This window comes from Cynoglossus semilaevis, chromosome 15, assembly GCF_000523025.1.
Source record: "Cynoglossus semilaevis isolate Cse_v1.0 chromosome 15, Cse_v1.0, whole genome shotgun sequence".
NCBI classification, from domain to species: domain Eukaryota; kingdom Metazoa; phylum Chordata; class Actinopteri; order Pleuronectiformes; family Cynoglossidae; genus Cynoglossus; species Cynoglossus semilaevis.
The window spans coordinates 15,256,020-15,284,004 of record NC_024321.1 but is presented as its reverse complement, the minus strand read 5'-3'; the positions used below and the strand labels follow the sequence as shown (position 1 = coordinate 15,284,004).

At 42.4% G+C, this 27,985-nt stretch overlaps 1 protein-coding gene and 1 non-coding gene across 2 annotated transcripts; one reads left to right on the top strand and one right to left on the bottom strand.

Annotated features, from left to right (window-relative positions):
* The first annotated feature begins 479 nt into the window (after window positions 1–479).
* atrx (ATRX chromatin remodeler) lies at window positions 480–27,630 on the top strand. The gene is given in 35 exon segments (XM_025062863.1): window positions 480–796; window positions 3,192–3,254; window positions 3,339–3,388; window positions 3,500–3,621; window positions 4,303–4,383; window positions 4,502–4,611; window positions 4,716–4,783; window positions 5,362–7,395; window positions 7,397–7,581; window positions 7,821–7,887; window positions 7,984–8,138; window positions 8,223–8,390; window positions 8,482–8,593; window positions 8,681–8,783; window positions 8,919–9,101; window positions 9,328–9,469; window positions 9,548–9,657; window positions 9,820–9,966; window positions 10,064–10,241; window positions 10,366–10,503; window positions 10,604–10,779; window positions 10,883–11,000; window positions 12,762–12,892; window positions 13,169–13,263; window positions 13,405–13,544; window positions 14,355–14,505; window positions 14,623–14,723; window positions 15,752–15,860; window positions 15,964–16,141; window positions 17,072–17,263; window positions 22,610–22,759; window positions 24,194–24,310; window positions 25,012–25,107; window positions 25,227–25,355; window positions 25,969–27,630. Coding segments are annotated over 34 exon segments (6,318 nt in total). The 5' UTR covers window positions 480–796; window positions 3,192–3,197; the 3' UTR covers window positions 26,194–27,630.
* Window positions 13,747–13,819, bottom strand: trnal-cag (transfer RNA leucine (anticodon CAG)). The gene has a single exon. It is a non-coding gene; the product is annotated as a tRNA-Leu (tRNA).
* Window positions 27,631–27,985: the final 355 nt, after the last annotated feature.

The window sequence follows — 27,985 nt, the reverse complement described above, 5'->3', positions numbered from 1 at the left end:
GCTTAAACCATAAGAAAGTAAAACAAACACGTTTATGTTTAAAGAAAAAAGACAACATTGAAGTTTTAATATAAAGTATTTTCCCTGAGGAAAAGCTACAGAAAACATAAAAGATAATGTGAAACCAAAATGACATTTAACAAATTAAACCTTAAACCATGAAGGAGAACTGAAGTACCACCAGTGGTATGCATACCCTAGTTTGAGAATAACTGTATTGGGCCAGTGGAGAACACTGATAAATATAGAAACGATTTTTGTTTTTGAACGCTTTCTCAAACAGTGATATAGGCCACGTTTATATAAATATGAATTCGTTGCGTACGCGATTTGAAAGGCTTTCCTTGTGTACGGTGGCATATTTTATTGGACGCCTACGGTGGGAAAATAAGAAAAAGTAAGGTTGACAAAGGCTGTGTTTGTGTCCTTTGATATGCTGTTATTGTACTGAATACTCTACAGCGATGTTAAAACATAAAAATAAGGACAAGGTAGGATTTTCCAAGAGAAAATGATTCCCTGTCTTTTCGGATGAACACCGGTGGTCTCCGGTGACTCTCAGCCAATAGGAAGGCGGATAGGATTTAGGCTCGATGCGCCATTTTACTGCGTCCACAGCCATCCGGCAAGATGGTCCCTTTGCTTTGTCTGCCCTGACTGGACTAGTTAGGCTTTTCGCAGCCTTTTTTCACCCCCGTTCCGCCGTCTCTGCTGCTAAATTGATCGGATCTTAATCCGGAACAGCGAATGCACACCACATCTTTGGGAGTCGAGAAATGACGAGGACGAACAGTAGGTACGATCGCAATTTGATTTGATTGTTTGCACCTAGTCGATTTACGTTGATTTCGGCGCTGTCTCTGTGAGAGGCGAACCGGGCCACGGGCACCCTAGCCGAGTGGTAGCTGGTAGCCGCGCAACCGGCAACATGCATTTTCCGCATATATGCGAACGTAAATGCTCACAAATGCACCCCGAGCTGTTGTTAATATGCGTATCGGTTGAACCGTTTAATTCGGGTTAAATGTATTGGTGTGGATGCGTGCTGTAAACGTTGCGAAGCTACTTGGGATGCTGCTAGGAAGTGCCAGGCTGCAGCTACTGCCGTTGGTGCCACGGTATCGTCATGGCGCGGAAGCGAAAGAAAGTACCAGGCCTGTGTGTGTGTGTGTGTGTGTGTGTGCACAATTTTTTTTCCAGTGCAAATCCTGCACTGGAGCCTGCATGCACTGCTTAGACTGCAGGGTTGCCAGTGAAATGAGTCCAGAGTGAGTGTCAGCTAACGCTGCTAATATGTAGCAACAGTCAAGTTAAAGACGGCGGCGTCTGCGGGTCATGAGTTCCTGTGTTGTCCAAACACTGACGGCTGGGACGGAAAAGAAGAGCAGAGCAGGGGGAGTGTTCTCCTTTGTTTTAGGAATGACACTTAGGTTCTGGACACATTCCGGGCCTGGTTGCTGCCGATACGACTACACGACAGTGGAACGCAGCTTGTAAATATCTAATCAGCACATTATGATGACGCAAAACGGTGATCATACCGGGATGTCTCAGTCTGAGAGAAACCTTGCAAACAAATACACGTGGTCTGACTCGGCAACGCTGCCTTAAGATTGATGGGTGTCAAATGACATTGAGGTTGTAATGAAATAATATTTCAATTAATATCTAATATGTCAGTTGTTACCGCTGCAAACACCGTGATTCTTTGACACGACAAAAACAATGTGTTTCCTGTATATCAATGGAGCTCAAGAGCGTAACATAAACAGACTCTCTTGTGTTTTTATAATAATTATTGTAATATTTATTTAAAATATTTTACTTGATTTCTGTAGACAATACTCAAAGATAAGAGTACGCTTTTTTTACATTTATCTTCTGTCTTTCTCCTACATGGCTTGTGTAAAGCTTGACAACCGTTGTTTTTGTATTATATTACAGCCGGGCCCAACGGTGCAAGGAAAAAAAAAAAGTTGAGAAGTTGTGGAAAGAGGACAATTCCGATTACCGATGTTAACTAACGGCCTTTCATAGGTATCGGTGTTGTTGTAAAGTGATGAATAGCAACCGTCTGTGACGTAACCTTTCCCCTCGACTGATGACGGCTGGGATTGGCTCCTGCTGCCCCGTGACCGTAAAGATGATTTTTCAGTAGATGATGAATGTGTAATAGTGTGTTCTGTTTGTAATTCGACCGGCCATTTCCCTCACCCTCGCCCTAGAAAATGATATAACAGCCGTTTTAGGATATGAGCTCTGCTTTGAAACCCATTTGACTACTCGGTTTGTCAAGTTTCATGCGGGGTTGGTATGCTTATAGCTGGCTGTAGCTGTAACAATCTTTTGGCCAAAATGGATTTCCTAAAAGAACAATTTAGCTTAGCATTTGTTGCTTGTTATATGTAATTGAAAGTGGGGATTCGTTTTGGTGCAAGGAATCTAGTTTATTACTGTTGTTGTTATTATTATTGTTATTATTACTTATTTATTTTTCTGAATACTTGAGATTTACGTGAAAAAAACAAAAGTTTGAACAGAATGAATCTGCACAGTCGATATACCAACTTCATTTGTTCCAATTTCCATGGCTTTGCCCCAACACTCTTTTTAAAGTAGTATCACTTAATTCCGTTAACGTAATGACTTCCTATTTGGGGTTTATGTTTTGTTTAATATGCACTAAGTGACAAAATTCTTATTTTATTTTTCAGAAGGAACTCAATTCAGTTAAAAGCAGCAGAGTCATGCAGTTTGTCCATAAATGAGGAAGAAGTAACGTGTGTTGGTCTTTAGACCTTTTCTGAAAGTTATCATTTTTGTTGGGTCACAGATGCTTCTCCGTACTGCAGTCGTTTGAATGTAAAATGCATCTCTTCCTATTTGATAATCACATTTGAATGAATTTAGCCTGTATACACATATTTAATTCAAAATATTAATATATAATTTATTTTAAAAAATCTGCCACCATCTGTCACCCTGCATAGATTCAGATATATTGAGATAAGGGGTGGCTAATATTTAAAGTAAAGTCATCCTGTTGCTACAAAACAATAGAAAGAATACATGGCCATTAATTCAATTTTTGAATTAATTTGCATTGTAAATTCTCCAAACTGTAACTTCAAGAAACTGTAACTTGTAGATTACATGTGTTAACACATATGTGTTTTTCAAATGTTTTTCAGGTAATAATGAGTCTGACAGCTTCTGATTCAAACTTGGACCAAATGGCAGAAAAGGCAGAGGAGGTAAGAATGGAGCCTGTGTATCAACTGTGTTGAGGAGCACCTTTGTATGTGATTGTATTGAAATGCTTTTTGGACCTTTTCCAGCCTGGTAGCTCAACGGACAACATGAAGCCCTCCTCGTCACAGAGCAGGAGGTGAGAAATATTGTTAAATGTTTATGACCTTTATGGACTTTTTTTTAAACAAAAAAAAAGCTGTATTTGATTGCCTTCATCTTAATAAAGCCTCATATTTGCATGTTTTAGGAAGCCGTCCACTACAACCAAGAACACTGGACTGAATGAGTCTGACTCCTCCGCTGATAGTGAAAATGATGGGGAAACTTCAGACAATCCTACTGACGGCAACACAGGAAGAGCATCCAAAGGTACAATAATAAAAAAAAAAGTCAAATATCCTTACACTCAAAAGGGTCCTGGGTTCACGCCCCAGAAAAAAACAGATATCCCTAATGGCGCCTCCCATGGCGGTTTGTGTGGGTTGTAAAGACTCACACTGAAATTTCCCCATTGTGGGACGAATAAGGGATTAATATTTTTTAATATATACATTTTTCTTTCTTTCAACCCAGTGCTTCTCTGCTTACTCTTAGTGCAGCCCCCCCCCCATGTGACTACTGACGAATCACATGTCACATCAGCTCTTAAAAGATTTCCATTTAATTAACTTGCTTTTTCAGGCCTTACTTGGATTTACTGTAGTGCCTAGAGATGAATCCAGCAACATTCCAGTTTCAGATTGTTGCTGACCTTAGTCCATGACACAGACTATGTGGTGGGTGTGAGGGTTTTACTCTCCCGTGGCTACAGACTCCTCTTTCTGTCCTCTTTTGAAAATGTAGATATAGAAGTAATCTGGTGAACGACACAAAAGAAAACATTCAACTGTAGAAACACTTTTTAACTCTTTAAGGAAACACGTCTGTCTGTCATGGTGTCGCTGGTGTGGAATGTCGTGGAAAAGTCCTGTGTTATTACTGAGATGCACCGTTACAGTCTTGTTAATTACAACTCTGAGAGTCACGTTCCACATATATGGCTTCTCGTAGGTACCTTGGTCATGAGGCCGGCTGGCAATGAAAATAAAGGCGCCATGAAGCTCAGAGTGGATTTCAAGCAAAAACATTCAGGTAATCAATGTCTTCATCTTTTTAAAGTCATGTAATTATCTTGAAATGTGTCATCATCAAGGAAAGTATGAAAGTCAGTTCAAAAATAGCAGCCACTAATGTACGTTTTTTTTATCAGATGACACTCTGCAGAAGAAGGTCAACTGTACTGCCTGTGGAAAACAAGTAAACCAGTTTCAGCGAAACTCTGTCTATGAACATCCTGCTCTTAAAGTTCTCATCTGCAGGGTAGGAAATCCTCCGACTACTGTAACCTACAGTGTGCAATTATTGAATTACATTGAACTTCAAACAGGATCATCAGTGACCACAACCTTTTTCCTTTTCTGTAGTCATGCTACAAGTATTACACAAGCGATGACATCAGCAGAGACTCTGATGGGATGGACGAGCAGTGCAGGTATGGAAGGAAACAGAAGCAGCTTTTTAGTCATTGTGTACACACAGACATGCAGAAACAGAATTGTCATTTCCATTTTATTTAGTTTATTAGTGTAATAGGTGGGAAATAGGTTGCTCTGTTGTGGTGTGACGAGCAAAAAAAAGGGCAGGGATTCGAAAAACCTACAGTCAACTGATCTCAGTGCTTTAACTGGGCTCTGAGCAAGTGACTGCAAATAAAATGAAATGTTTAGCAAATTGGGCGTCAAGTTATTTTTGCTATTACGGGGTTAATTATAACAACCCCAGTAATAATAAAATAAAATATCATAAAATGGCATACAGAGAAAATTAAGTGATTACACAGAGGGACAGTTTGTAGGTTTGTTTGATTCTTTAATCATGTGACCTTTGTGTTTTGATTGCACAGTTTGCAGCTGTAAACATTACAGATGAATAAAAAAATGAATTGAGCCTTGATTTGTCAGTTTGAATCATGGTTAATCGGGAAAATTACATGCTGAGTAAATTTTTTTTTCTTTTAATTTTCCAAACTTGTTCCCTCTCAGTGGTTAACCTGTAGGTTCTTGTTTCTAGGTGGTGCGCCGAGGGAGGCAAGCTTATCTGCTGTGATTACTGTAACAACGCCTTTTGTAAGAAGTGCATCCTGCGTAACCTGGGAAGAAAGGAGCTGTCCTCTATTACTAATGAGAACTCAAAGTGGAACTGCTACGTGTGCAGGCCAGAGCCTCTCCAGGATCTGGTCTCCAAATGCCGCGGCATTATTGAAAAGCAAGACGTTCCACAAAAACCAGAAAAGAAGGGGGAACAGGAGCCCAAGAAGCCCAAGAACAAGCCGGCCAACGTACAGAAAGCAGTTGTCAACGGGAAAGAACACACTGAAGGCTCAGGAACCATGTCGTTTTCCTACAAGAAACTGCACATACCCAAAGAACTCATAAAGAAGACAAAAAAGCTTGTTGAAACGACAACTGGTCTCAACCAAACATTTATCCAGTTCATACAGCAGTCGTCTGAGGAGCAGGGAGATAAGGCTATCAGGTATCGGCATTTAAAAGCATTTCAGGCCGTGCTCTCCGATTTGAAGAAGGCCCACACCGCTCTGGAGGAGGCTTTGGAACCTGAGTTGAGAAGTATGGAGTTACCGAATGGTAACGAAGGACAAAGTATAGCACAAAAGACTAAAACTCCGGTGACTCCTGTAGAAAACGACCACGCGGATACTGCAGTGGACAACGATGAAGCAGAGGAACTTCATCAGGAGGAGGACGATGAGCAGCCAGACCAGGAGGTGGATGACAATCTGGACCAGGAGGTGGATGACAAGCTGGACCAGGAGGTGGATGACAAGCTGGACCAGGAGGTGGATGACAGTCTGGACCAGGAGGTGGATGGCGAGTTGGAGCAAAAACCAGATTGTGAGCCAAAGCAAGTGGCAGACCAGGATCCAGAGCAGGTTCAGAACCAGGAAGTGGGCTGTGAGATGGACCAAAAGCCAAACTGGGAGCCAGACAGTAAGGCAGAAGAAAAGCAGGACAAGAAGCAAGACAAGAAGCAGGACAGGAAGCAGAACAAAAAGGAGGACAAGAAGCAGGACAAGAAGCAGGTGATGGACGACGATCAGGCTTCACATGAGCCAGAAATGAAAGATAGCCAAACAGAAGTGGATACACCAGAAAAGATAGTGAAAACTGAAGAATGTGATGAACTGGTGTCGGCAGAGGAAATGTCCTTAGATCACGACATTGTCTCGGTGCCAACGTCGGTTCCTGAAGAGCTTTTCCAGATGGTGGAGAGTCTTGCAGATTCCAGCATGCTCTCTCAGAATAACACAGATGCGATGACAGACACTGACCTGAAGTCAAATGAAAATTCCACAGACTCTTCACAGCCGCAACCGAAGGTCAAGAACCTCATAGTCAAACTAACTCCTGTGCCGGTGGTTACAACACGCAGTTCAAGGTCCTCCAACAAAAAGCATGATGGTGAGGTTGAGAAGAACGGCAAAGAAGATGCTGAGCATAAGGAAGAAACGGCTGACACCGTTGACAGGGAGGCCAGCCCGACCCCCAACCGTCGCCCAAGTAGAGTCAAGACTACCCCCTTAAGAAAACAGACTGAGAGCAAGGCCAGGGAGGATTCCTCAGGTTCAGATTCTGAGGAGGAATCTAAGGACGAGGCCAAGTCCTCAAAAAGATCAGCTAAAGAAAAAAAGGAGGCTAAGAAGCAAAATAAGGATTCGGTCACAAAGACGGTCGACTCGGACTCGGACGAAATCCCTGATATTCTGCTGGAAAAAGCAGCAGAAGGATGTAGCTCAGATGAGGATGAGGAAGAGGAAAGCAAAAGTGCAAAAAAGTGTTTGTTTAAACAAAATAACACATCTGAGGAGAATCCAGACAAAAGATCCAAGCGTAAAAGAAAGTCCGCAAGCTCCGATTCGGGTGAAGAGAAAAAAAGTAAGAATGCCTCCAAGAAGAAGAAAAACAATTCCTCTGACTCTTCGGACGCGGACACAAAAGATAAAGTGAGCACGGCAAAGAGACGATCAAGCCGTGTGAAGAAATCCGATGAAGCAAAGGAAGATAAAAAAAAGTCACCTGACGAGAAACGAAAAGAAGCGGAAAGGAAGGAGCCCCAAATCATCACTGAGGCTGAAGTCCTCCTCCAGTGAGGAGGACGACGAGGAGGAACAGGTTGAAGGTGAGCCCGGAGAGGACAGTGACGAACAGAAGATCAAACCCATTGTGGAGGACAACGTGCTCGGAGCTGGTGCACCTTTCCATCAGTCCTCAGGTAATTTATTGGTTGTGCTGGTGAATGTCTTTACCATTTGACTTTTGAGAAGAATTTCTGGACAGCTGTAATCTAAGGTTCTGTAATTGAAGCTCAATGAGTTGCTGTATGTCGTTGAAGTTAAGACCCTAATTGTACCACTGAGCCACAGCACATTTTTCTCAGTGTATTTTTCCACCAAAGGAAAATGGTGTGTACAGGCTTTTACAGCGGTGTCACGTGTGTAATTTCCTGTGCAGGAGATGAAGGCGACAAAAAAGAAGGGTCTCGGGTTTATGAAGACGATGATGACGATCCTGAAAACAGGTACGTAAGAGATCCAATATACTGTAGTGTCCTTTTTTTACATCACCTGATTTAAAAAACAATGTAAAAACCATGTTGTTTCTTGGTTTTTGAAAGGATTGCAAAGAAAATGCTTCTCGCTCAAATAAAGTCCACCTACTCTTCTGGAGGAGAGAGCTCCTCTGATAACGACGCAGAAGACAATGACGAGAAGACCTTGAAGAAAGAAGTCAAACAATCTGACGACGAAGTGGATGATGCAGACGAGCAAAGTAACTCTGATTGGTTGACTGTTGACTGTCCTTTTGACATGGGCCTGCTTTTATTGACACGGTTGGTTTTTTTTTATCCTTTAGACGATACAAATTCAGATGATTCAGGCTCTGATGTTGAGGTGAAAAAGAAGGGTCGGCGCCACACACTTCTCCGACATAAACTCTCCCTGAGCGAGGGTGAATCAGACGAGGGAAAAGATTCCAAAAAAGAGAAGAGCAAAGACGAAAAGAAGAAGTCGAGGCGTAAAGGTTAAAAACAACTCAGTTTGCTTTCCTTCACAAAAAATGTGGCCATAATGTGGAAACAACTTTTTTCTAATATGATTTTCTCTTATTCTAGTCGACAGCGACGACTCGGACTCAGACTTTGATCAGTCAGAGTCCAGTGAAGAATCCGCTTTCAGCGAGCAGCTCAGTGAGTCAGAAGAAGACGGCAAGCGCCGAAAGACAAGGTCAGGAATAAGATCACCCAGACAATTGTTGCTATGAATATACTTCATCACCTGCTGTTGCTAAGACTTATTACACTACGACTGTAGATCTTCCAAGAAAAAGGATGAAGAGAAGCAGAGGAGTTACAAGCAGAAGAAGAAGAAGCGCCGCAGAATCAAAGTTCAAGATTCCTCCTCCAGCAATGAGAAGGTATTTAAAGTACCATGCACGGAGCAGAAATATTCTCTACATTTTGCAGTAAATTATTACTGAACTTCGTACAGTTTTGTTCTATGGTCAATAATAAAGAGCTGAAGATACTCAGGTTAATTTCTGTCTGAACAGAGTGGGGAAGGAGACGAGGATGACGATGATCTAGATAAAGACGGCCGCAAAGGACGCAAAAAGATTCGCAAAATCCTCAAAGACGACAAGTTGAGGACAGAGACCAGAGATGCTCTGAAAGAAGAGGAGGAGAGGAGAAAACGTATCGCTGAGAGGGAGGCACTCAGGGAGAAACTTCGAGAGGTAAAGATTTGGCATCTCAATGTGAATGTTCAGTATGTCTTTAAAGCGCTAAGCCGTAACCTCTGTTTTTACCACTGAAAGTCTGTGACCCACATTTGGGCTGCGATCCAGCATTTGAGAATCACTGTTCTGGAGTATACAAATGAACCATTAGAAATTCTAATGGTGCATCATAAAAAAGTGACTGCGTTAATTTCTGTTCTTCCCTTCACTCTTCTTCTCTCAGGTGATCGTGGTTGATGAAGCTTCTCCGGTGACTTGTCCAATCACCACCAAGCTGGTCCTGGATGAGGATGAAGAGACCAAGGAGCCTTTGGTGCAGGTGCATAGGAACCTGGTCACAAAGCTAAAACCTCACCAGGTTGATGGTAAGAAGAAACAGCGTTTCTACAGGTTGTATTAGCTAAGACTGCAGTCACTCAAGAGTGTTTGGCGTTCTGTTCCAGGTGTGCAGTTCATGTGGGACTGCTGCTGTGAATCTGTGAGGAAGATTGAAAAGTCCGCCGGCTCCGGCTGTATCCTGGCCCACTGTATGGGTCTGGGAAAAACACTGCAGGTTAGAAGCGCAGCTCAATATTGATGCACAAAAGCACGCACTATAAAACAAAAGTAGAGCAGACAAACGATCAACTTCGATGTTTGTGTGATTTTTTATTATTTAGAAAAGGAGAAGAGTAGAAAAGTTATCGTCGACTGTAATGTTTTCTTTGTCCTGTAGGTGGTGGCGTTTCTTCATACATTGCTGCTCTGTGACAAGATCAACTTCACCACAGCACTGGTGGTTTGTCCCCTCAATACAGTTCTGAACTGGCTCAATGAGTTTGAGAAGTGGCAGGTGGGGATGAAGGACGAGGAGAGTTTGGAGGTATTGGTTCTTCAAGTTTAAGATGTTGGTCAATTATATTCATTTATCAATGTAAAGATCAACACTCAGCTTTTCAAATCTCCGGGCTTTTTAACAGGTGACTGAGCTGGCCACGGTAAAAAAGGCACAGGATCGCGCCTACTATCTCGAACGGTGGCAAGAAAACGGCGGTGTCATGATCATGGGCTACGAGATGTACCGGAACCTGACGCAGGGCCGGAACATCAAGAGCAAGAAGCTCAAACAGACTTTTCAGAAGACACTGGTAGATCCAGGTATGGTGTGAAATACAGTCCCCTGTGTTTTAGCCTTTAGAAACACAGAAATTAGGAAAAGTGTTTTTTTTGTTTGTTTTTTTTAATTCTCATATTTCTTCTGTTTTTCTTTATTTTTCGTTAGGCCCAGACCTGGTGATCTGTGATGAAGGTCACATTCTGAAAAATGAATCATCTGCAGTATCCAAAGCGATGAACTCAATCAAGACCAGGAGAAGGGTCGTGCTGACAGGAACACCTCTGCAAAACAACCTCATTGAATGTAAGACTGTTGAGCAGGAATCATTGGGGGGAGGGGGCAAGTATCAGCAAACCAAGGTATTTTGAGGTTCCTTAATGTCTCCTGACGCTTTTCCCTCCAGACCATTGCATGGTCACCTTCATCAAGGAGAACCTGCTGGGCTCAGTGAAGGAGTTCAGGAATCGCTTTATTAACCCCATCCAAAACGGTCAGTGTGCTGACTCCACACTGCACGACGTCCGCATCATGAAAAAGAGGGCTCACATCCTCTATGAGATGCTGGCAGGCTGCGTCCAGGTTAAACAAACAAACAGAATTGGAAAAAAATACTAGTGTTTTATTTTGAATTAGTTTCATTAAATGTTGGTTATTCAACAACGTTTGTTTGTGCTGCCTGCAGAGAAAAGACTACACAGCACTCACCAAGTTCCTGCCCCCCAAACATGAGTATGTCCTGTCCATCAGAGTGACACCCATCCAGTGCAAACTCTACAGATATTATCTGGAGCACTTCACAGGTGAGGAGATGTTCCGTTTTATTGTGCCTTCAGGGAACATTACAGTATGAGGTCCAGAGACCGTGCTGCTCAGGCGTTGAGGTATTTCAGATGTTGCTATGGTGACTTTAGACTCTTTAAAACTCAACCAGTCAGCAACTCAGATCTAGATGCAGTCCATGCAGTCATCTCAAAACCCATCTGGTTGTTCTGCCTCATGGTGGTGTGTATCCATGCATGCATGAGGAAAGTTTAACTTCTGCTGTTTGTTTTTTTTTTTTACAAATTTATGAATATAATGCAATTTGATGTTTGTTGTAAAAAATGCTATTTTGTCTTTCTCATTTTTTCCTCATTTATCTACATATATATTTGAATATATATGTTTGAATCCCCTTGAAAAAAAAATTACCCCAAATCTTACCTTCTAGTGCAATTGGCTGCATTATGTCTATGTGAAGTGATCACAAAGCACAAAAAATCTGTGTCGGGGTGTCTGAGTGAGTTTTGGTGCCCTCTTCTGGAGAACTATCTAAATAACAATAAGAAATTGGATAAACGTCTGCATTATTTGTATCTAATTGTGTCACTTTTTTTTAGTGTGTTCCAGTATGTTTTTGCTGATTTTTTTTCCTTTTTTAATGTAATTTATTAGCATGAACGATTCAGGTCACACATGCTCTGTACCCAGTCCTACATTTTGGTTTCACCCACAGAAAACACCTATTTTCTTCTTCACTGCTTCACATTTGGTGCTGCTCAGAGTGTGTGATGAGTCCAGTCTTGGGTTTGAAGTTGGCCTGACATTCACCGCAGTGGCCTTGATCCTCCTCTAGTGTTACATTTCCGTAGAAACTTCTCATTACCTGAGTGCAGGCGTAGGTTTGTCTTGAACTTTTATTGAATTCTATTTATGTTCCGTAGTCTAATATTAGACTACACCCTGGTGGAGAAGTCTTGTCCTGGTTTGTCTCTAATTTATCCAGACTGGGCTTTCAGTAATTGGAAGGTCTCTCTGGTCTCTCACTTTTTTCACGCCGTATTGTTAAGTCATTTACCTTTACTCTCTGGATGTGGCCCACGGTGTGTGTGTGTGTGTGTCTGTGCGAGAGTGGCAGCTGGCAGAGTGCCGTAGGCAGGGTTTAAGCCTAGTTTCCCACGATTCCCTAATGAAGAGCTCTGGGAGAGTGGGAACAGAGGGCGGGGGGCAAAAGAGGGGAATGTGGGGGCATAAAGGAAGGGAAAGACATTGTGGAGGCAGAATGGGCCAGAGGTTTTTACACCAAAAGCGAAAACAAAGCAGGAGAGCGGGTAAATGTAAGAAGAGAAGCAGTGACGCGGGGGTTGGTGGTATGTGCTGTGGCTCATTAGGCCGGGTTGTCCACAGGGCACAGCTCTGAAGTTGTGACTGTGGCCCGGACCTCCACGGCACTGTCTCTTGGACCCGAGACCACCAGACACTCGGCAGGGTCGGGATTTCCACGTAAGGCCTTTCACCTCTGCTTCAATTAGAGCACGTGTGACCTCTGGCCTCCTGGGGTCAGCAAATGTCAAATGTGCAGCGCAGGTACAGTCGACATTTCGGCCTCCGCCTCTGACTGTAACCGATGTTTTCATTTAAGCAGATCAAAGGCGAAGAGACTGAGCTTTACATTTAGTGGTACTGTGTTTTCTGTTAGACTCCGGGTCGTATGAAGACGTTTAAGGGCAACGTTTCAAGCATAAAGTGTAAACACACGTCCGTCTCTTTCCTTGTCCTCACACTCCTTCCCCTTTGTGCAGGTGTGGGGAATGCTTTGGAGGGGGGCCGAGGCCGCGCTGGGACCAAACTCTTCCAGGATTTCCAGATGCTCAGCAGAATCTGGACCCATCCCTGGTGCCTTCAGCTGGACTACATCAGTAAAGAAAACAGGGTAGGGCTACGGAGGACCAGACAAAACCACACTAAACACCAACTCCAAAACTGGGAATACAAACAAATCTCACACACACACACCAGAGGCAATGGGGACACAGTGATGACAGCACTCATGCACTCGGGGAGGACAACACACACACACACACACACACACACACACACACACACACTCTCTTTTAGTGTAATTGGTGCAGTCCACGCTCAAACTGTGGATGTTCGACCCATATCCCTGTACCTGTCCCATGTCTCACACATGTGCTCCGTCTCACAGGGGTTCTTCGACGAGGACAGTATGGAAGAGTTCATCGCCTCCGAAACAGAAGAATCCTCCATGAGCCTGACCTCCGAGGACGAGAAGTCCAAAAAGTAAAATCAGACGATGTGTAAACACTGATTATGTCATTCAGTTGCCCTTCTCTCTCTCTCTCTCTCATTCTCTCTCTCTCTCTCTCTCCAATCTGTTACTCTCCATGACCTTGGCGCTCACACTGTTCCTCCTCTTAATAGGAAAAAGAAGCAGGGGAAGGGGAAAAAGAAGGGATCTAATGATTCTGACAGCGATGATGTGGAGGTCATCAAGGAGTGGAACACCAGCTCTCGGGGCAAGAACGGAGAGGGCAGGAACAGACCAGAGCCGGTGGAAGAACGTACGTATGGTGTCATCACTATATTATGACCTATCTGGTCATAATGACCAGAGGAACATGTTCATTCAGTTTCCACATGTAAGATAAATGAGACATACAGACCTCAGGAATTTATATGGGTAAAAAAAATTGCACTATATTAAACCCATATTTAGGAAATTGTTAGCAGCAGATATGCTGTTAACAGGCTGCCTCAAGCATGTGGTTCCTCTGGGAATCAAACCCAGGCCTCTCTGCTTCTGAGGCAGGCGTGCTAACCGCTACACTATGGAACCGACCAAATACCTCCTGAACTTCTGCATTTAAAAACAGCATTAGCAGTTGGGAAATTAGTGGGATTAATACAGGTGTACAAATACAAAATATTAAAAAAACAGCTAGCAGTGTCCCAGTGGGATTTAATTTTTTTTAGTAGCAGAGATTTCTGCCGACGACAGTGTCATTACTGAAATGAACCGGACTTCAGCAGATATAGATCATTAAACCTTATGGGGTGTTAGAACTTTGGCCTATAATAATCTCAAAGGTTGTTTATTAATAAATGAGCGCCACCCATGAGTTGAGACACTTGAGGGTGTTTATTATTTAGGGCACAGCAAAGGCAAATCCCCCTCATCACCACCACCACCCCCCACTCCAAGGGAGGCTGTTTCCAACAACTCATATAAATCAGGTTGTTGCTTCACGTGGCCAAAGCAGAAGCTGCACACTGGATGAACACTAGGGGGAAAAAAATTATATATACTGTATATGTGTATGTATGTATATTTATATAAATCTCTCTCTCTCTGGTATATTTATCACAAACAGCGCGGCCCTCTGGTTCAGGACCAGGAAGTCCCAGCGCAGACTGGCACAAGGAATTTGTCACTGAGGCTGATGCTGAGATTCTGGAGCACTCTGGGAAGATGATGCTGCTCTTTGAAGTCATGCGCTTGGCAGAAGAGGTGGACGACAAGGTGTAAGTGTGCCTGACATTTGCTTCTTTTTTTTTTCTTGCAAAAGTATGAGATGTTCATGGAAGCAACAACCTTCCACAGTGCGAGCACACCTGTAACGACTGTCTCTGTCTCCTCAGATTGGTGTTCAGTCAGTCTCTCATCTCTCTAGACCTGATTGAAGATTTCCTGGAGTTGTCCTGCAGAGCTAAGGACGAGGGAAAAATATCTCCTTACAAAGGTAGGTTTAAGCTGAAGTTGTAGAATTCTTTTTTTTTTTTACGTTTCTGATCTAAAAACTAATAAACATGCTTTGCTTCTCTGAGTTTACATCAAAAACTTCACTAAGCTTTATTTAAAACTGCCGTTGACATACAGAAAGACCATCAGCAGTAACTGATTTGCAAACCAGTGATGTTCTTACAGTAAGGCGAGAGCACGGGCCGTTGTTCCACCGGCTGGCCCTGAATGGTTTAGTGTGGAATGGAAAACAACGCGGTCATACATGGCACAAGGCTTCAGTTTAATATAGAAAACATTTTTATACAAAGCTTAAAGAGAGGGGTCTCTGCTGTAGACCACCATCAGTCTTGGCCCGATCAGCGCCCCCTTTTGTACCTTTTATGTTTCTATGGCTGATTTTCGTGATGGGCAGCTGTCACAAACAATCCTTACTACCATAAACCTGCTACTCTGATCTTTGATTCCAAGTTTTTTTTTTCATCTCTCACTCTGCTCTGTAACATCAACATGACTTTGAAAAGGCTGAAGTGTTCTCATATGGTAAGCCATGTTTTACACTTATACGACAGCCCACATGCAACGTGAATGCTTGTCGTTGCCTTGTTTATTACCCCTGAACACACATACACACTGCCGCTGGTGTAAGGTCATGTTCCTAATTAAACCCCAGCAGCTGTTTTTACTTTCATTTTGAAAATGATTAGACCTTGACTTTTTATTCCTCAAAAAATGTTTGCTCAAGGGTTTGTAATTTGTAATGAAAAGATCACAGTGCCGTAATTGGAAACATGCTGAAATGTTGGTTATGAAGGCTGGTGGAGGGGGTGCGGCAATTTTGAAGGCTAAACACGGCTGGCTTCTAATCAACACAGTCATCTATCTGATGTCTGTTAATACCCAAACTAAGTCTTTTTGACAAGGAAAAGGCCTGCATGGTGGTGACACATGTTGTTTTGAAGGTTCTGTGTCACCAAGATGGCATTTGGAAAACTCAACACCATCATAACTGTGATGTTTTTTTCAAAGGTGAAGGCAAGTGGTTCAGGAACATCGACTACTACCGCCTGGACGGCTCCACTAACGCCACTACCAGAAAGAAGTGGGCCGAGGAATTCAACGACACCAATAATGTCAGGTAGAACAAGAGGAAAAACAACACAGTGAAACGGTCAACAATCTTAGGCGGATGTTAATATTTTAAGATAATTCCCTTTGCTCTCCCTCTTCTACTCTGTCAGAGGTCGTTTGTTCCTCATCTCCACTCGAGCCGGCTCGCTTGGCATCAACCTGGTGGCTGCAAACAGGGTCATCATTTTTGACGCCTCATGGAACCCGTCCTATGACATTCAGAGTATCTTCAGAGTCTACCGTTTTGGACAAATCAAGCCTGTCTACGTCTACAGGTTCCTTGCCCAAGTGAGTAAGAGTAAAGTGTTCTTATATGGGCTACTGGGCCAGATGCTTTTGGTGGCTAATTTGGACCTAAACGTTTTTAGTACCCCAACAAGTTCACAGTTCCTCATCAGTCTATACAGAGTTTAATTTTATATTTTCTCCTTTAAGATCAGATGCATATTGATAGACTATGGAGTGCATTGCATCCTAGGTCTTTCGAGTTATTTGTTATTCCTCCTCAGTTTGGATTCTCTCACGGACTCTCACTGTGACATTCTGTCCCCAGTCAGTGATTTGAATTGATTATAGTACCACACATTTATCAAAACCCTATATTGTTTTGCCGTTTGTCCAGAAACAAATTTATTGACCTCTTAAGTTCTTGTAAAAAAATTAAACATGTGCCTCCTGGTGGAGAAATTCTGTAAACAAAAACAATTTCAAATGCACATCAATGTAATTGTTGCCCTGATCAGGTTTTCTCCATCCATCTATTTGCACATCAATGTAATTGTTGCCCTGATTAGGTTTTCTTCCATCCATCTATTCTGTAGCCAATTCCAATTCATGTTGATCAGAGTTGGCCAGTAACTTACATTTTCATTTAGTAGAAAATACAAGATAAATCACTACACGGCTCTCCATTTTAATAGCTTTTTCTACTTTTATTTATTATTGGAAATTATTCACAGGCAGCTCAAACACTTCCTGTCATATTTGTATTTGACTGTAACAATAGCTGTTTTTTCTAGTTTCTTTTTGTTAATATATTTTTAGTAATGTTAATTAACACTATGTTTCTGTAGTTGAATTTAGTAGCTGTTGTTTGGGACAGTGGTAGGACTCCCACCTACCACTAGAAGGTTTGGGATTCTGACCCCAGATGAAGGGACATACAGAAGGTTGTTTGGTGGCATTTTTCTGTTATTTATGTGAATGTCTTTCTTTCAGGGTACAATGGAGGAGAAGATTTATGAAAGGCAGGTGACCAAGCAGTCCTTGTCATATCGGGTGGTGGACCAGCAGCAGATAGAAAGGCACTTTACCATGAACGAGCTAACTGAGCTCTACAACTTTGAGCCCGACCTGCTGGACGATCCATCCGAGAAGAAAAGCAAGAAGGCCACGCCCATGCTCCCTAAGGTAAAAAAAAAATGCACGTGTGCATCCACAACAACGAGTGAGCCGAATTTTTTAATTTGGAAAAGGAACATGCGGTTGATTTGATAGGAGTGTTAAAGAAATGTGATTATTCTTAGAACATTCCCAGCCTCGGATTCTGACTGTTTTGTTAAAAAAGACAAGCTGAAACCTATTAACGGTAGTAAAACAGTCTTCTTTTTTTAGCCTTCTATGTATATGGCACAAATTCCCTGTTAAATGCTAGCCTTGTTTCCCCCCCGCCCCCTTCAAAATTGCACCAAGTAGGTTGTTCTTTCTTTTGAAGTTAGCACTTTGTAGGTGAAGTGTTATTCACACACGTTGCCAGCTTGTGTCCTGCTTGGCCTTTCCTGGATCTTTCTGTTCCTTCATAATCTCGCCCCCCTCTTCCCCCCTCCCCGTCCTCTCTGTGCAGGTGCAGTGTCACTATTCAGACCCCCTGGGGTTTAAAAGGGGGAATGCAGCCCTTACATGGGCCATCCAACTCACACAGCTGCACTGATGTATCTGTTTACTGCTATTTACTAAATAGTCTTCTTATTGCAACATTGCTGTTGGCCTCTTGTAAACCTCCATATTTTTTTCCCCCCATTTTTATTCATTCCTTGCCGCCTCGTGCTTCTTCGCTGATCTAGGAAAAACTTCCATCCTGTCCTGCTCCTTCCTCCCTTTTTTGCAGCCTTGAGGTTTACACAGATCACCCTAAGTGGTTTTACCTCTTTGTTTTGGTTTGACCTGGGTTACTATGCAGAAATCTGTAAACAGAATGGATAAAAGGAACGCTGTATATCCTATGGCCTACTTCACTAGACATTCAAGAGGCAGGCCGCTGATACAGAATGGAAAATCTGTTATTCATTTGCACTGTCAGAGTGATCTTTATCTTTATCACAATTACCGTCATGGGTATTTAAGCGTGGGAGCGCTGAGCGAACGTAGTGAGGCAGCGGCTGCCATCATTACGCTCACCTTCCATACGGCTCCGAGGCAGGAGTGGCCTGTGAAGGGAAAGCAGTTGGATACGATAGGAATAGGAAAGAAGTGTTCACTGAGCTGCGTCCAGTTGAGTTTGAATGTGACCAGCGACATTTATCTGACACCGTATCAAAGACACGGGATGACAAGTTCCTTAACACCTGTTTTGGCAGGAGGTGGGGGATAACTGTGACGTGGCAGCAGAGCTACAGTATTATGGAAGGAATTTACTGTCTGGAATGATGTGATGATGAGTCAGATGCCATCTATCCCCTGCAGCCAACAGCGCATTGCATAAAAAGAGAGGATGATGTTGGATTCACACTATAAAATGCTACGGCTAGACGATATTGAGTTTTCCCGATATATTTTTGCACATGATATAGATGAAAAATATAACAAGTATATTCAAAATATAAACATAAAACACGCGTCACCTCTTGCGCACTCCGACAAAGCAAATGTAGAGCAAAGATGCTAGCAGTTAACAGCAACGTTTTTAATAAAGAAGGGGAAACTTTCATCTGTAAAAAACAAAAAAAAGTAGCTTGAGTATTTGGTGGTGATTTGCGTCAGAGTCAGATACCACTCAAAATCTGTCACTAGCCCCTCTTGTTGATTTTTGTATGTGTATGGAAATCATTCTTTCATATAAATGCTAGGAATCTCATCACAAACTACTGCCACCTGCTGGAGAATGGTGTGCTAATTTGATTAAATAGCTATGCAGGAAAAGCCTGACTGATGTGCAACATCTTATCGTATGTGTGAAATTCTCTGTTTCCCAGTGGAGAAACACCGAACTGCACTTCAGTGCTAACTTTTTTTTTTCTTGTTCTGTACCTGTTTACGTCTTCGACCCCACCCACATTTGTCCCGGCGGTGTCTGTACTCTCTTCTCCCATCCACAGTGACTGCCCCGTCTTCTCGCAGTCATCTCCACTGCCATCTGTTGCCCGGTCTCCTACACTCTGCCTCCTAATGTTCAAAGCAAACAGAGTAAAGTTGTTTTTCATTTTCCTCCCTCTGGCCTCCTGTGCGTGATGAAGGGTCATTATTTAAACCCCTCTCTTAAAGATGTCTCCCTGCTCTTCAGAGAAACTAATTGGAGACAAAGGAAGAAGGCGAACTTCCCTCTAATGACAAAGAAGGTCTTCGCGACCCAGACATGAGATTTTTGACTCCCCATCTGCCATTTTCTATTTCCTGGTCATCGCATTATCTTATCGCTTATCGTCAATTGACCAGTGATATACACTAAAAGATTCCTGCTTGTTTTTTTTCTAACAATTGTATGTTTTGTTTTATTTTTACCACAATTGTTTCCGAAGTTCACTGCAGGTCAGACTGTGGCTGCGTCTTAAAGTACGTGCTCTCAGCAGGTGACAACCGCTGTGTTCATTAGCCTCTGAGGTACAGTGCCGGGTTTTGTGGAGACTGCACTTAAACATCCATAGAGACGGGAACATAACAGAGCAGTAAACATCACACTATGTAATTCAGTGGATCTCAAAGTGGGGGGCCCGAGGCCCCCACAGAAAGTACAATAGAGGACATTGAAATATTGTGTGAGTACTTACTCTGTACAGTGAAAATAGGGGGAAAATAAGATACTAGTATCACCATGTCCTCCTGGAAAACCTGGAAAATGATCATTTTTCAAGTAATGTGAAATGGAGGGAAAAGGAGGGAAAAAAATGTTCAATTATGCTGGAAATTCTCGCCTCCTCTCAGCTTCTCTGTTCAGTGAGTCAATTCGAAGGGATGCAGCTCAACCTCTGTCGTCACGTTGTTTTTAAACGGCAGTATTGACGCACATCGCCGTTTTGCTCGTAGTCTGCAGTGTCCCAATTGAAACCATCAGCAAATAAAATTTTCCCATCAACTTTCCAGTATCGATTTAACTTTGTAGGTAGATTAGTGACTTAAGACTTAGTGTTTTAGTGCTATTATTGATCCACGACAGGATCTGTGTGGTTGATCAGTGTGTTTCTCTGGTTACAAATTCTAGAAAATAGACCTTTTTAAGCTTTAAGAAAGGAGGGGGCAATTACTTGTCTGTCACTGCCACAAAACCCTGTACATACTAGTATCTATTAATTAATTTATAATATAGTATAAAACATTAAAAAATATATATATTTTAAAAGGACACTCCAGGAAAGGTTTGTCAACTATTTACCTTAAATTTAAATAAAATCCCCTTTTTACTAAATATTTTGTGTCATCCATCCATCAGGAATGACTACTGTGAACTTCTTTTTTTTTTTTTTTTTGAAAGCTGTGCTGTGGTCTAAACCAGACACTTTGATAAAAGGTGTCTCACACTTCCCAGAATGATTTTGCCAGCTTTCAGGAACCTGCCCGAACTTGTCGTGTCTCAGGTAGAGTTCACTAATGGTAGTTACAGCGACTCACCGAGCCCTGGGCCTCATTTGCACTGTTGTGTCTGTTGGGGATTACCAAAGACTGTGGAGATAATAGTGACTCAGCTTTATTATATTTCCTCTCGCTGTGGCTTGAAGTGATTGTGCTATCAGAAGTGATATTCATTCATTTCACTGGAGAGAGATGTGTTGTTAGTGTAGCGACCTTATACTTCTCAATTCTTTTGAAAATCTTCGGAGGATTGGTCCAATCCCACTCCATCACTGGGCCACATATAGTCACGGCCAATCAGGCTCAATTAAACACTGGGTCAATTCAGACTGAAAAACTAATAATAATAGTGCACATTTTGGATGTTATGGAAGTACCTGGAGAAAAAAAACACACACAAGCACATACTGTATATGGACTACATTTATATGTTGGGGAAAATGAACACTCCTTGCAAGAAAAAGAAAAATCATGCAGGTATTTTTAAGATCAAGATTGTATCTCTGTCTTAGTATTAGAACCACTTGTGCTTTTATGTTCTAACTAACGAGGGAAAGGAGCGTCTAAAGTGCCGACTGTGGTTCTGCTCTGAAATGTCTGGTGATTCAGAGGTGGCCTGTTTTTGTCCTGATTGATGCTGATGGCTGAGGAACATAAACATGTGTCAGTGAGTCGCAGCACGCCGAGGAGCTTCTCTTACCTTAACAACTGATGCTAATGGAGTTCTTCAACCTCTGCTGTGAGAACAGGTTGGAGGGACACTTATTTGGAATAACAAGGTGCGGTATTATTTATAAAGAAATCGGTCAAGGAAACATATTTTTGGCCTTTCTGTCCCAGGTTCACACTGATTCATCGGCACCTCCAGATCACCTTCAGGGGTTTTACTCTATGGATATTTGTAAAAATCCAAATACAGTTCTGTAGTTTTGTTTCTTCTCCCCCTCGTTCAAGGATCTGGTTTCCCTCCTTGTGGCCTGGTGTTTATTTTCAGTTTATTCGGTACAGGTTTGCAATCACTGCTGAATTTAATGGCGTTGTTTTGGTTGTTTTTTTTTCTCCCTTTAACACCATTGGCATCTCTGATTAATTTGTTAACAACTTGACACTCATTGAACCCATTCAAATCGGTCCATTTGTTTATTGGTGATACTTTTCTGTATCATTTAAAAAAAAAGAAAAAGAAAAAATCATTCTTTATCCCCAAGTTTCAGTTAAATGTAAAGCTAAGTCCAAGACAAAGAAAAGCAAACATGCAGCACGGAGTAATTCAAACCACGTTTGTGTGACTGAAGTCTGGCCGAGCACTTAATTTTATTCAGGTATTGTTTTCAATAACAAGGATGTAGTCTTGGAAACCAGACCGCCGTGCCCCTTCCAAAACCCCTCCTTTATTCGTTTATTTTATTTATATTTGCTTTATTTGTTTGCTACACGCTCTTTTAATGAAAACTTTCATGCAAGTGTGAGGTTGCTTTCAATTCGCTGATGTTTGTTCAACCTTCCTCTTCTCCTTCTTGCCAACGCTGCACATGTGATCATTGAAGAATGATTGAAAAAAAAAGAAGCATTTTCAAAGCCCTATAATTATGAATATTAATGTTCTTTTGAGGACGCATTTAGCTGCAAAAAAAAGTTTTCTTTCGGTTATAGATTTAAGCTAGATTTCAACCCAGTGATACCGAGAGCGGGAGTCAGAGGGGGGAGGACACAGGAGACACATTGTTTTAATCCACTAAAGATCTACCTCTGCTCATGCTGCATGCTTTGCAGACTACGTTAAGTCTTTTTTAATTAATAACAGCTGATAAAAGCAATCTGATTCCAATCTTTACAAGCCAGAATCAGGACTTGTGATCATACTCTTTACTTAGAAAGGTTAGTGTGGCCTTTATTCAATTCTGCCTCTCCTACAGTGATGTATTTAAAGGCATCTCGACCCTTTTCATCTTTTTGACGTCTACCTTGATGTAGGATCCTTTCCTGGCTGAGATGCTGCAGAACAATAAGGACCAGATTGTTTGTTACCACGAACACGACTCCCTGCTGGACCACAAAGAGGAGGAAGCCCTGAGCGAGGAGGATCGCAAGGCAGCCTGGGCCGAGTACGAAGCAGAGAAAAAGGTGAGACAGACTCCCTGCCTGCCCCCCCCCACCTCAACCCTCCTTAAAAATCAAAGGCACACATATAGCATTTATCTCCCATGTCCATCGTTCTCCAACTCGATGACATCAAAGGTGAGCCGAGCAAAGGCCCCACTTTTGTTTGACAGCCTGTGCGAGTTAGTGTTGGATCTGTTTAATCCTTTCATCACTTAAAGTAAGCAGACGACAGGACCTCCCTTTACTCCAGCCATGGCCGTTTTGGCCCACCATCAGGCCAGAGATCTTCCTTACACATAACTGAGTTTATCCCGGAAGAATCAGCACCACTTACTGACAGTATGTAGGTCAGGGAGTCTTTGAGTTTTCTGTTTGTTCTACTTGTGAATCCTTAGTTTTTCATATTTCCATTTTGTGCTGCACAAAATATATTGAATATATATTTACTCATTAAAAACCAAACATATGTATGTATACATATATTTGTGTACTGATAAATTGCATATAGCTCTATGGCACAATCTTATTCAATTGTAAAAATATATGGTCAGTACTATATATAATAGAAATATATTTATATGTATATTTTTCTTGTTTTAATTATTTATACTCGACCAGCTCTCCCTGGTAGATACTAAGACACTATTTTTCCCCCCCGCAAAATCAGACATCAATGGGAACATGCATTTTTTTATATGCAATTTGGTTTCATCCTGTGACACATTAGTCACACTACCAGAGTCCACACCTGTGCTAGCAGTGACACACACACACACACACCGTGAACGGCATGGAAGTAGCAAATTGCACCAGGGTTTGTTATAAAGGAACCAAACATAAGAAGTGTGAACACAACCCTGATGGTAGCCGCGTGTAAAAGATGGATCCAAAAAATGGGAAAGTGTGTTTGGTGAGTGTTTATATTTGCTGTGGTGACGGGGCTGCAGTCGGATTTTGACTGTTTAGTCCTGCACACCTGTCAATGAACGCGTCCAAAGAACACGACACACGTATGCACTTTTACATACCGGATGGCAAGATTACAAGGCAGAGAGAAGCCATCTGCAGCAGAGGTTCAATTACACGCAAACATTGGCGTCCTGTGGCCTTCACCGACACAGGACAGACGGGTCACTGCTCTGTAGCTCGTTCACTGTCTTACACAGACACACATTTTACAGTCAGAGCAGCGGTTGTCTGACTGAATTAAATAGAGGAGTTGAAGGTGTTGAAAACTTCATTGTCTGGTTTCCTGACCGAACACCAACTGAAGAGCAGGAGCAGTCGTGGTGTGACTCTGGTCCAAAGACGAAAAAATATTTACCCTGTCCCCTGTCCCACCCTGCATGCTTTGAACACCTGCCTGGGTTGATGTTGGTTCTCTCTGAGTGTTTGTTATGTGGGGGGGGGGCTTCTGACTCCCTTCTCTGACTCTACCTGTCTTTCATCTGCCAGGGTCTTTCCATGAGGAACAACTACCAGACGGCGTACCCCCACATGGACATGGGCACCTCCAGCTACATGAACTACAACGTGGCAGCTCTGGCTTCACTGTCCAACCAGCAGCTGGAGGTAAGTAATGAGCTCCACATGCCCCTCTCCTGCCTCACATTCCTCCCTCTCCTCCCCCCACGGCATGGTGCCCCACATTCCTCAGACCCCTCTGCTAATTGTGACAAAAGTCCTTCTAGCCAACAGTCCCAGTCTGCTCCGCTCCACTGTCCAACAGTTTGTTATACTGCATGTCTGGGACAGCGGCTATTTATACATCGTGTCACATTTGACTGAGAGACAAAAGGACGGAGTCCAAGAGGCTGCAAATGTTTTTAATAAAAAATGGGAGGGGTCCTTCTTTAAAAGACACAAGAACAAACTCGTAGAGTAACTCATTTTCAAACCGGATTATCGATATAAACATTTGAGCAACCGACCAATCAGCTCGACTGAATTGTAACTTTGGGTCAAAGGCACGTTTACCCCTTTAAAACCTTTGGATTAGTCTTTGGGTCGCTGTCTGATTATTGTCCATGGTCTAATGCTCCAGGCTTCTCAGTGGGACATGAATCTGCACTGCAGGCAGGACGGTGCCTTCTGAGAGCCACAGTAAGGCTCCAGTCCTGATGTCCAGACCTCTAACCACTCCACATGCTCATTGAGGAGTGTTACAGAAACAACCTTTTTTTGTCTTTTTCCCATGAAATAAACCTGCGCAGCCATCAAACACTTACTCCTCCGACTGCTCCTGAATCCATCTGTTATTTATTCTCCTTCAGGAGCTCATAAACCAGGGACGACAGAAAGTCATCGAAGCGACAAATTCGTTGAAGTCGTTACAGCGGGAGTCACTGGAGGACACCATTGGTAAATTGGTAAGTGTGACATAAAGTAGTAACACGGTGTTTACATCAGTTATGTTTTAAGCCGACACCAGTTGGACTGTTGGAGGAGATTTAGTTTAAACTTAAAGTTTCGTTTTTGTCTTCCACAGTGGGAGGAGAACCCGGCACTCACCGAGAATCAGGTCCAGTCCATGTCTCTGGCCCGACAGGCCACGGTCGAGCTGGAGATCAAGCGCAGGGAGGCGGTGTACAGAGACGTTCTCACCAACCATCAGACGGTAAGAACACTCAGGGCAGTCGAGGCGTCAGTCATTCAGCTCCCTCCTGTTGATGGGAGGAGGAGGGAGGCAGGAGCCAATCACAGCAGCCGGCACATGTAGAGGCAAACAAACATTTACAGTTAACCTAATCCTGCATGTTTCTGGAGGTGGGAAGAAACACACACACACACACACACACATTTTAAGAATGTGCAAACTCATGATCATGCTGTAAGGCTCTAACTGCTGTGACACAGTGGGATGTAAATTCAACAAAACAATAACCACTTTCCAACCAAACCACTGTTGATTTTTTTTTTATGTCTTTCTGTGATAAATAAGCTTTTGATTTAAACCAGTCAAAGTCTAACATTTCTATCATGACATCTGCAAAAAAGTGAATGTAATTAAAAGGCTCTATATATGTATAAATATGTTTTAAAAAATCTGGACCACATTTAAAAACGTTAACAAAACAGTTAACAGAAGCCGTGGACACTTTTATTTTCTTCACGGTTTTGGTTCAGTAATATAGTGTTGACTAGTTGAATCCTGTTGCCAACATTTGTATTTGTTTTCAATAAAAATGTGCAGCCGCTTAACACAACTGTTTTTGTTTGTTTCTTAACAGCTGATGATGTTCGTGCAGAAGCTAATCACCAACAGGAAGGTGCAGGAACAGCAGCTGGCCATAGCCAACCAGGCCAGCTACCTGAACCAGCTAGCCATGCAGAACGGCATGATGGGAGGTGGTGGACTCAGCCAGATGGACCTCCTGGGGCTGTACCAGCAGTTCCACGGCATGGGCCCTCGTCAGGGCATGGGCAAGAATCCCGGGCCTTCCAAAGGCCTGTAGGTCAGAGAGATTACTTCTCAGTCACCCCCTCACCCCCGTTCTTCCTCTTTCCTCTTCCTCCCTCCTTAGCAGTCCAGCTCCCAGTGGCACAGTCTGAGTGTGACCCCCATAACAAACACAATGCGTGGCATCTGGGAGCTCAAAGCAGACCAGTGCACGGGGGAAAAGGTGGAGAAGTTTGGACGTTAGACTGCTGTCCACCAGAACTTTAAGTGGGATATACTATGTCTTTAACTCTGTAGTTCAGCGGGAGGATCGAGTTTAATGTACATGAGTGTGTGAAAGATCTGTTAGGACATTCAGCCGTAAAATAAATGTATATACCGCCTTAATGTTATTCAAGTTCTATATCTTCAGTTTTCATGTATTTAAAGACAGTTTTACCCCAAATGCTCTTAAGCATTACTTTGTTCCTTCCCTTCAGAGGTTTCCCTTATAATTTAAAACAAGCTTTTTATACTGTTTAAATTGTCTAACTAAACAGGAGTGGGACCATTGTTGGTGACAGGCCTCTATGTTTTAGCTACATGATTATTATTATCAGCAGCAACGGTAGATTTTTACCACCAACATCTGTTGGTGCTGCGAAATCCTGCTCTTTTTAGGAGACAAAATACACTGAGTAGTGAAGGAAATTATTGAGGGAGAAAAAAAATGTAACATCGGCCTTATATTTGATTTTTTTTTTTTTTTTAAATCTCTGTAAAGTTCTGAGATTTTAGAACTTTTTCTATTATGCTTTTAATGATAAATGTCGTCACTGAACATGTAAATGGAATGCTTGTGTTGTTCAAAAACTGCCTGTGGGTTCCTGCGACCCTCTCATGACATCACTCTCATCGTCATGTGTTGTCTAGCATAGCACTGTGCATCCTGTCCATTGTTTATGTTCCACCTGTGTTGGTCCCAGACTCGGGTGATTGACTGGGTCTCACAGAGCGAAAAACCGCTGCAGCCATGTATCATGACAGGGCCCAAAAAAGTTTCCCTTTTACTCTGCTGTCGCGCTCTGAAATGTCTTTTTCAGGTTGGACTTGACAGGAAGACGTAAGGACTGGAAATCTTATTATACCTGGCTGATTTGTGTTTTCGGCTCTGTGAGGAGAAACTGGACACTGTAGTCTCACCCAGACTACCTGTGTTCTACTTTGGCACATTCTTGCTTCTAAATACTTCAACTGGTGTAGCTGTTAACCATGAGGAATATGTACATTTCTCATTCGAGAGACGCCTTTTGTCTCTAGTCGGTTCCTGTGTTTGCACAAGGTGTATTTCATACGTGTAGGAAAAAAAACAAAAAAAAACCCTTTTTTGCCCTCTTCTAAGAATGTTCTTATGTTAGCAAATACACCAACTTGATTTGCCATGAGTTTGATCTGCTATTATCTTGATAAGTATTTAATATAACATTTAATAAAGTGACCAAAAGGATGGGCACCTCCAGTGTTTGACTTATTTCTTCAGAGCTCTACATTCTTGCAGCTGAGGTCATGGAGGGGAATGTTGGGAATGTTTCTTTTATTACACACCTGTACTGTTACAGATCTGAGGCCAGGCGGCGGTTGTTTTGCCGTTTGTTTTGTTGCCAATGTCCATTGATGTCCAAGTGTGAAAGAAAAGAAAATGTTGAGATAGTTTTTGCCTTTATTTCTTCCTTATTTAGTATATGAATAAAAATATTTTTTTAAAAATTAGATTTTAAAAATAATTAGTTAAAATTGTGTCTATCTTGGGGAAAATAATTCACTGAACAAAACATACAAAAACAAATTGAATTGACAGAATCTTGGAG